This window comes from Plasmodium cynomolgi, chromosome 12, assembly GCF_000321355.1.
Source record: "Plasmodium cynomolgi strain B DNA, chromosome 12, whole genome shotgun sequence".
Taxonomy (NCBI): domain Eukaryota; phylum Apicomplexa; class Aconoidasida; order Haemosporida; family Plasmodiidae; genus Plasmodium; species Plasmodium cynomolgi.
Genome location: NC_020405.1, coordinates 1,979,988 through 1,989,853, shown reverse-complemented (window position 1 = coordinate 1,989,853; position 9,866 = coordinate 1,979,988). Strand labels below are relative to the sequence as shown.

Sequence of the window (9,866 nt, the reverse complement as noted above, 5' to 3'; positions counted from 1 at the left end):
AAAAAAAAAAAAAAAATTTTCCTTTAATTGTTGCAGTAACGAATTTCCCGCGCCCCAGTTGAGCACTTTTCGAGGTGCGTTCTTTTACCCGCCTTACTCATCCCATTAGGCTTCTAATTTGGTTCAGGTTGAGATTTATCCTAGTGAAGCGATTCTACTGGGGGGGACACTACCCAACGAGCTTTTCCCACATGTATATGCGCTGTTATATGTGCTGCTATATGTGATGCTATAAGTGCTGCTATATGAGCTGCTATATGAGCTGCTATATGCGCTGCCATATGCACTGCTAAACTCGCCGCTAAACGCCCTGCCAAATGCTTTATGATGTGAGTTAATATGCGCGCGCAAATGTTCCTGCGGCGTGACAGACATTTTAATTTGTGCAACTGCGGACGAGCGAGGGGAACCCCCCCCCATAGCCGTTACCCCGCCAAAAGGAAGAAGCGAGAAAAGAGTGAAAAATAAAAGAAGCGAGAAAAGAATGAAAAATAAAAGAAGCGAGCATGAACACCTCCTTTCGATGTCTACCTGCACGTCATGGATTCTCCCTGACATTAAACAAACACACGCGAGTACCCCCAAAGTATGATAAACACCATGCTGTTCCGAATGAAACTAAAAAGACACATGCTATTTGCCAAAGTAAGAAAATTCTCACAAGGGGGTTGTTGCCGTTTCATCCTCACCAATAGAGAGTTACAGAGTAAGCTAAAGAATAACAGCCACCTCGTTAGGTTAATAAAAAATGTCATTCCTAGTGAACAGAGAGAAAAAGGTATCAGCCATGAGGACGATGAGCAGATCACCCATTTGGGATTTTCCTACCTTTACACAAATGTAACCATTAACAAAGTGGAGAAAAGAAAACTCATGTCGTATGAACCACCTGGTGAGTACACCGATGATTTACTCTCCAGTTTGAGGAATGAGAACTCTGTCGATTGGTACCGTGAAGTAGTCCTTAGCTACGATGACGAAGTAAAAAAAGGAAGCAAACATGTGAACAGAGGAAGCATTAAGGAGGTGTATTCGTATGTCATGAATTCGTTAAAGAAGCTGACTCCACAACAAGTCCTCCTAACCCTACACAGTTTCATCATACACGGTGTGCAGGTTGAATATTTAAAAAAAATAAACGAGCATGTGATAAATAATATTTATAATTTCAAGACAAGTGAGCTGATTTTAATTCACCTATTTTATGTCTACTTTGAGGGGAACTACGGAAATGGGGGAGCTAGCGAATTGCCCTGGGTAGCAGGGCGTCAAAGTGGCTCTGTCGCGCGCCGCGATTCTTCCGCTTCCTACGATTCTTCCGCTTCTCACGATTCTTCCACCCCCCACGATTCTTCCACGTGGATTGAGCCCCCTCTTGGAAAAGACGCAAATGATTATCTCCACGACGATACTGATGGTGAGTGTGCCTCGTCCCTCTACATGACCAGTCACGTGAGTCATCAAATTTGCACCGTGGCGAAGGAATTGATAAGATACACCTCCCATTTGTTTTACAAGAGGAGACAACAATTGCTCCTAAACCAGATTGAGGAAATACTGTTCATATGGAGCAAGTACAATTTTTATCACAGGGAACTATTCGATTATTGCATTGGGGTGATCGAAAGGTCTATGCATTCGTTAAATGTGGAAAATGTGGAAAACGTGGAATTCTTTTTAAAGGGGGAGTCTTCTCCGCTTCTTAAAATTAGAAAGGAATCTATTCATGACATGAACAAATTGGACCTCCTCATTAATTGTTTTTATCACCTTTCTGGGATTAGAAAAGTAACCCTCTTGGAAGAGACCCGCCTGAAATACTTCTCCCAGTTTTCATTTTTCCTAGGGGATCATTTTGGCTTACTGACTCATTTACCCCTTCGAAAGTTGTTCATGCTTTTGCAAGTGAATGAAGTAATCTCCATGGGGGGGGACTCTGTGGGTGAACCCACCGATGCGAAGTGTCAAATGGAAAAGGGGGACCGCCTAAAGTCCCACCTCTTAAACCTTATCGAGGGTAGGCTAAAGAAAACCAACCAGGATGAGCACTACGGGAGGAGGACCTATCCACAGGAAGCGTCCAGTAATGTGTCCAAATGCGTATGGGTGTTGGACGCGGTGGGTGCGTACTACTCGGATATGTGTAATTCGGGTAGCGAGTGCATCGGATTGAAGCAACCAGCTGCCTGTGGCGGTACCGATCAAACTTGCGAGAAGGCGCATTGCGAGATGGCTGATTTTGAGATGGCTCATTGCGAGGTTCACAACGTGGGTGAGACGAATGGGGAGGCCCCCACAGATGCGCCACTCCCTAAAATGAGCAACACGGGTAACGCGATCGCTGAGCCAAAAAATTGCACGTATGGCACGGAAAGCAGCCATATAGCTACCCACGAACACGGTGGAAGGGACCAAACAGGAGTGATCAATTACCCCCCAAACTTAACATTTCTGAGCAGCATTAATGAATACATTACGGTCGGAAGTGAACCCTGTAAGAAGTACCTCCCTACCTTTCTTTCCATTTTGAAAGGACAAAAAAAATTCCAACACATGCTCCTTTACTTTTTAAATATTTTGGACAAAAGAAGCGGCGCGAATGTGTTACTCCCTTACATTAAGTTAATATGTGAATATGTTAGCAATATCTACGTACTGTCCTACATGGGGTACCTTTATAAATGCGCGATCACGAACAACGATTTTTCCAACCGAGCCAATTTTAATGTAGAGAAAGCTGTAACATTACTGTCAACTTTGCACAGAAGTATATGTAACCATCATGAGGTTTTACAGGGAGGTGATCGCAGTGACAATCCCGCGAATGTATTACCAAATGGAATAACATTTCACCAAAATAACGAACGTTTTTTCACCTGCCTGCGCGAAAATAACCCAAATGTGTATGAACATGTTCAGGCAAATTTACTCAACTTAAATTTAAAGGAAATAAAAAAAATGGACGAGTTTCTTTTCCATTATGCGTATAAACATATGGTGAATGATACGTTCGAATATTTGGAGAATATGGTACCCTATATGAATAGCCAACCGTGTGTTAATCACCTTCTGTGGCTCTTTGTACAGATAAATAATTACTACAGTGTGTATTCCAAGGGAGGAAAAGTCCCAAGGGGAGAGAAAATTGCTACTTTATTTTTCCAAAAAATTTGCATTTTGAATTTTTTAAAAGCATACCAAGATAAAAGTGATAACTGTTACGAAGCAGTGAAGAAAATTTTAACTTACGTACGTCTAGAAAAGGATGTTGAGAGGACCCTTTCAAATTATGTGTTAAATTTATATTTTAAAAAGTACACAAGTCCAATGGGTAATGAAGACATACTTGTATATATTACGGACGTCCTCCAAAAATTGTTCAACTGTAGTTGCGCCTTAACGTATCAGAATGATGGGACTTTTGTGATATGCTCAAATGGGACTGACCAGTTATGCGTCCCATTACTGAGGAGCCAAATTATGCACATAATAAATACGCTTATGCAAAATAACTGCTGTGCCCATTTGATTAACTTCCTCGTTTTGGTTAATGCTGGGGTTAGCTTTGACACTCTCTTTGGCGGAATTAGGAACCATCTTTATTCCTACGCATTTTAGCTTCCTCTCCTAGACCGCTGCCGAGTTACACATTTGGGGTCATCCCATCATGGCTCCACCCATTTCATCATTAAGAAAGTTTTACGGATGCGCCTTTTTTTTTTTTTTTTATTCGCGTCCTCACCACAGTACCTCTGCATTTTTGCCCCTTTTTCATTCGTACCGTTCGCTGCGTTACTCACAAGTTGGGGTGCCCCCAATGGGGACCTCCCCCCCCTGTGCGTGTGTGTGGAGGAAATAACGCACGATACGCTTGTTTGTGTTTCCTTGGGGCGGAATACCACACCTACAATATACCAATCTCCATGTTTGTTCCCTTTGGAGGGATATACCTAAACGGTCAACATGTTGTTCAGTCCAGTCCACTCCTCTCCGTCTTTGTCGTTCGAAAGGGAAGAGCGCCATTTGGATGGCACGTTTGAAAAATTGCAAAAAAAAATTATGAAAACTGTTAACATTTCGCATCTTTTCGGAAATGTTTACAACTTTTACAAAAACTGTTCATCCCGCAGACGCGCCGAGCCACCGCCGCTGTGCTGAAGGATAAAAAAAAAAAAAAAAAAGAAAAACGCGCAGTTTGCGCCAGAGGGCGTCACACATTTGTGTCACGTATATGTACCACGTTCCGAACGAACACCTTTTTCAATCGCACACGCGAGGGGGTCCACTGAATGAATGCATTCCGCACGACGGCGAAAGCATACCGTTTTGTCCCCCCACCATTTGTGGAGCAACATATTTGAGGAGAAACCAATTTGTAAAATGAAGCAACTTGCCCAACTGGCAAAGATAATTTGTTTTATGTGCACATATATTTTATTCTTCGATTTTTTCTTAAAAAAAAAATGAAAATTTGAGCGGACTTGTGAATGTTATGCGTATATGTAGGCCATGTGCGTGCATATGTAAGTATTTTGCCGCTTTGCCGTTTTGCCGCTTTACCGCTTTACCGCTTTGCCGTTTTGCCTCTTTGCCGTTTTGCCGCTTTGCCGTTTTGCCCCTTTGCCGTTTTGCCCCTTTGCCTTTTTGTCATTTTTGCCAACTTTTTTTACCCCTTTTTTTACCCCCTTTTTACCGCTCGTCAGTCACCCCTTTTGCTTTTCCTTTCAAGTCAGCAAATTAACGAACCCTTTAGAATTGATGTGCCATTTTTGAAGGAGAGAGGTACGGAGGGGGAAGGCTGGAGAGGCCCGCAAGAGTACGTGGGGAAGAAAGCGCGAATCGCGAGTTTTTCCCCTTAACGGATGAATGTCGCCGCACCTTCGCGTGAACACATACGTCACATACGTATGGCTAAAGAGCAAACAGCATAAGCACGAATGAAATACACTTAGTGAAGGGCACACTTGGCAACGACAGAGCGCACCCGCGAATGAGTACTTCAGGAAGAAACGTGGGAGTAGGTATTCTTCCTTTTCTTTCCCATTCTGCTTATTCCAATTTACCGCCGTAGCGCAGCGAAAAACAGCACGCTCCTGCCCATTACAGTTGGAAAAAATTCCGCTGTTTCAGGCCAGGGGGGAGGGGAGCACCCTGAGGAGAGGAATGTGTGGAGGCTACCCATAGAAGGAGGCGCGGTAAATCGGGTAAGCGGTAAATCGGGTAATCGGATAATAGGCGGTTCGATTAATCGGATAATCGGATAATCGACTGTTCGGCTAATCGGTTAAGCGGAAAACCCAAAGGGACGGCGCGCGCCAAGAAGGGAAGGGTTAATTAAACAGAAAAGGAAGTAGCCAAGTGAGAAAGAAAAACTGCTTCCCAAGCGAAGGGAACGTACGCCAAGCCAAACCACGCAGCAGGAACTGTCCATTCATTTCACCAAAGCGCTCCCCCAAGATGAACCGGCTCATCTTGAACAAGGCGACCTCGTCGAACGACGAGCCCACGCCAGGATACCTGTACAACGAAATATCGCAAATGGCCTTCTGCTCCAAGGAGTCTATGAACCTCGTGGGGGAGTACCTACTGAAAAAATTGCAAAGGACAGATGTCAATGTGAAAATAAAAACGCTTAAAATATTAAAGCATCTCTGTGATAAAAAAAGACCCGATTTTCGCAACTTTCTAAAAAAAAAAATCGACATAATTAAAAATTGTCAAGCATGCAGTATAGTTCATGACGAACTGAAAGGGGAAACTCCTTCCATGTTGGTGAGAAAAGAAGCATCCGATTTGATTAAACTCATTTATTCTTATGACGCTGCAGAGAGTGATGGGAAATGCGCGTCCAACAATAGTCAGGACATGGTGAAAAATAATAGAATACAGGGCTTTGGAAATTCCCACTTTGACAAGAGCAGCACTGCGAACAGCGCTATGCACATCGGCATGCACAGCGGCATGAACAGCGGCATGAGCAGCAGTTATGGAGTACCCCCAGGGGGAAGCGGAGGAGTAGGGAGTGCACTCGACCCAAACGCAAGCGCAAACACAAACCAATCCAACCATATGGCGAACAATTTTAACAATCGAAATAATTACATGAACAAAATGTCCGGTTTTGGTAACCCCTACTTTAACCAAAATCCTGAGCAGAAAACGAAGGGAGAAATAGCTATACAGTATCTAAACGAAGTGGCCAACAAATATATGCCATCCTCCTTCGTGAACAAAATTAACAAAGTCAGTGCATCTCTGTCCAAAAATTATGCAAACGGGTCACTCAACATACAGAGCATCATGAACGGTAACGCCTTTAACAAGAACTTGGAGCGGAACCGCGTGGGCAGGTCAGCGGTTAGCAGCCAAGGTGGGTTTAGCAGCCAAAGCGGGTTTAGCAGCCAAGGCGGGTTTAGCAGCCAAAGCGGCGTTAGCAGCTTCGCCGGACAGGGCCCCCTCGGCAGGCTGCATCCCAGTGGAGGATTCCAAAACGCGAGGCGAGATGACCAAGGAAGAAAACCGCAAGAATCTCAAACCGCCGGAATTTACGAAAGAAAAATAATCGAAGATGTACTGATCAATGCCGGAATCAACAAAGTACCCCCCGAAAGTCTCTTAAATGAGTTTGCCCAAAAATGTGAAACGTTGGACACCAAGCTCATAGTCTCCATCCTTACTGCCAAGCTGAGATTAAAATATATCAACGAAGAGGAAAATTGGAAAAATAAATTAAAGGTACTTTGTGCCATAAAGCATTTACTGGTACACAGGAAAAGGAAAGAAAACGGACAAGCAATTGAGACGTTAGAAATTCTGATTCAAAATTTGAAGGACCAAACTCTGGAGGAGCTTTACCGAAGTAAAGAAATTAAGCATTTAAAAAAACAAGTCATGGAAATTTTTGTGTTGATGGGTCTTCGAGCGAAGCAACCTGGTGACGACTCACGGGGGAGGGAAGCCAAACCCACTATGCAAATCGGCGCAAGTGTGGAAATCCCCAACCTACTCGACATCGATGACGATGTGCCGATGGACGTAACCAGAAGCAATGGCAACAGTAGGAACACCGCACACGGGGGGGGCACAACCAACACGCAGGGTGCTTACCCTCCCGTAGGTAACGCATATGAAAGCGGAGTGCAAAATGGAAAGACGTTGGAGAGCAGTTTGGATCTACTCTCTGATAGGAAAAACTACCCAACTGAAGGAGGCAACCAAGACAATATGAAGAAGGTGGGACATGTGGGCACTGTGGGCCCGGTGGACCCTGTGGACGATTTAATAATCCATTTTGATCACCTCTCGGTGGGGGCTCCCCCAAATCTTGACCCCCCCCAAGGCAGAACAAACAGCGGAGCGAACGGCAGAGCGAACGGCAGGAGTGGAGCGAACAACAGCGAGCTGTTTAGCAGCCTCCAGGTGAAGTACCAACACAAAGAGGACACACGGCACACATGCCAAAGCAACGATATAAGTTTTGCCACTACGCAAAGCATCCAAAAGGGGGAAAAAAAAACCCCACTCGAAATGTCCAGCAGTGCACGCGCCCCTACACAGAGTAGTAACCAAATTAACCTAAACGTAAACTTAAACCTAAACGACACCGGGGTTAGTAATCTGATTTTTCTGGAAAGTAAAAACGAAGAAAGGGGAAACACAAAAGGAGCCATAAGTACGGAAAAAAATCTCCCTCATTTTAACGAGGCAAATGATTTCTTCTCCTTTGACAACGCTACAGAAGGAGCAACTGGAGGAAATAAAAATAGGACCACAAAACCACAGAGGAGTAACAACGCATATGTGGGTAACACCAAGTATAGTGACCAAACAAATAACACCAACATGGATGGCAGCTCGATTTACCACTTAAGTAAAGACAAAAATGACACAATGAAAAATTACGGTTCTACCAAAGAGCAAGGCAAGCAACCATTTGGTGGAAACAAAATTGTGGACCAAAAAAATATACCAAGTGACGATTTAAGTTTGATAGATATGCAGGAAGACTTGTCGAGCTTGACGAGTGACTCCCATTTTGCCGGTGCTACCTCACGACTCAGTTGCGGAAAAGGACAAACCCAAGGATATACATCCCCATACGGAGGAGGCATAATGAACAGTAGTAGTAGTAGTAACCCTTGTGAGCAACCTCCTCGGGGGAATTACCAAATGATGCATACGAATGACCCAAATAAGTCTGCGAACAAATTTCAGAGCCACCTGAACAGCACGGGGAATTTTTCAAGCACAGATGATCAGATAAATAATTTTTTTAACTCCTTTGCCATTTCATCCAAGAGAAATGAAGAAGGAAATAAAAAGCCCAGCGTGCAGATCGACGCGTTTGAGCTGTTGGCTGATGAGCTGAAGCTATGAGTGTGTGGGGGTGGGGTGCGTACATAGGGTGGCCACAGCGATGGGAGCGGTGAAAGAGGAACGAAAAGGAGGTAAAAAATTGCGCGTTGTAAGAAAGCCACCCGGTACACACACCCCAAAAAAAAAGGTTGTTCAAACGTGGTGCACAGCCTACCCGTTCCGCTTACCCCGTGTGTGTTGTACATTCATTTTTTCTCCCCGCTTCTCGCCCTTTCGCGTTTTCCTTTTTTTTTTTTTGCAATATCTCCCCACCCCCTTGTACCATTTGATTTTGTGTGAAAAACTCCTCCGTGGGCGCAAAGCGGAACGCATCAAATTTTTGTTTAAAGTTAAACACAAAGTAAATTAGGAAAAAGGAACAGAGAGAGGAACGAAGAGGATCCGAACCGAGTGTCCCTTTTTTTTTTGTAAAACTTTAAATGCGCGTCGCACACCGCCGCACATGAGTGGAAAAACGGTTTTAAAAAAAATATTGGCGAGCGTACTGGTTGGGTGAACCTCTCAACGTTGGTATTATTTCTCGTGGTGAATGTAGACAATCCGTTTTATCTCCCAAAGGAAAAAGAGAAACGGAGGTGCTGTCCCAATTTTGCAAATGACGTATCGCTCAAATGGAAAGAAAGCTCTGAACTTTGCGCGCGTATATTTTCCTTCCGGTTGGGAATTTCCTTCATGGGGCTCTCAACAACGTCTTCGTCAGGAAGGAGGTCAAAAAGGGGATAATTCTCATAGTGAATCGTTACAAAAAAAGGCGTAAGGGAAAAAATGGCCCCCCCAATAAAAATCACATCACATCATACTACTATGCAACACAGTGTGATGGGAAAAGCAACCTCCCCGTGAAGCCCCGCCCCGAGCCCCCCCTATCCCGCCTACAGCTGCACGTGTGAGTTATCCCCTGTAAAGTGTCAAATGGGCACGAAAAAAAAAAAAAGTTACATCGTTTTTACATCCTCTTTTTTTTTTCTTTTCATGTTGAACGAATGGGAAAATAAAAAGATCAATTCACAAGTGCTGCGTCTTAACCTGAAAATTGAGGAATCTTCAAATTGTACTTCTCCACGATGGAACTGGCGCAAAAAAAAAAAAAAAAAATATATATATATATATGTATATATATACCATATCGCACCATGTCACATAATGCTGTGTTGCACTACGTAAGAGGACGTGCGCCAAATTGTAAGCCCAGGTGTGGTCAGCAGTGATCCCCAACTAGGACACACTTCGCGGAGAAAAAAACAAAGCAGCTCAAAACAAACAGTTCAAAACAAACAGTTCAAAACGAACAGTTCAAAACAAACAGTTCAAAACAAACAGTTCAAAACAAAACGAAACAATTACTTCGGTATGAATCTCCCCCCCAAGTAATGCTTCTTCCCGTAATGCCGAACCCCCTCCTTGGGAAGCATCAGCGATATGTTCATTTCCGAGTTGACAGAAAGGGCGTTTGCTGCGCTGTCTAGTTTGTAAAAAAAAAAAAAAAAAAA

The 9,866-nt window shown here is 43.8% G+C and overlaps 3 protein-coding genes across 3 annotated transcripts in view; 2 read left to right on the top strand and 1 right to left on the bottom strand.

The window, feature by feature from the left end:
- Positions 1–588: 588 nt before the first annotated feature.
- On the top strand, positions 589–3,618 carry PCYB_125560 (hypothetical protein; the record flags this gene model as incomplete). The annotated part of the gene is made up of 2 exons (XM_004223889.1): positions 589–1,257; positions 1,483–3,618. 2 exons carry the CDS (start codon positions 589–591, stop codon positions 3,616–3,618), a joined length of 2,805 nt encoding a protein of 934 aa, XP_004223937.1.
- Positions 3,619–5,457: 1,839 nt separating this feature from the next.
- On the top strand, positions 5,458–8,376 carry PCYB_125550 (hypothetical protein; the record flags this gene model as incomplete). The annotated part of the gene is made up of 1 exon (XM_004223888.1): positions 5,458–8,376. One exon carries the CDS (start codon positions 5,458–5,460, stop codon positions 8,374–8,376), a length of 2,919 nt encoding a protein of 972 aa, XP_004223936.1.
- A 948-nt stretch (positions 8,377–9,324) lies between these two features.
- The window catches only part of PCYB_125540 (jeF-related protein), a 1,825-nt gene continuing 1,283 nt past the window's right edge, over positions 9,325–9,866 (bottom strand). Inside the window, exons 5-6 of the mRNA XM_004223887.1 lie at positions 9,721–9,838; positions 9,325–9,446 (exon numbers count right to left, since the gene is read on the bottom strand). Of these exons, the coding sequence (XP_004223935.1) occupies positions 9,398–9,446; positions 9,721–9,838 (167 nt within the window). The 3' untranslated portion in view covers positions 9,325–9,397. The remainder of the gene's footprint in view (positions 9,447–9,720; positions 9,839–9,866) is intronic.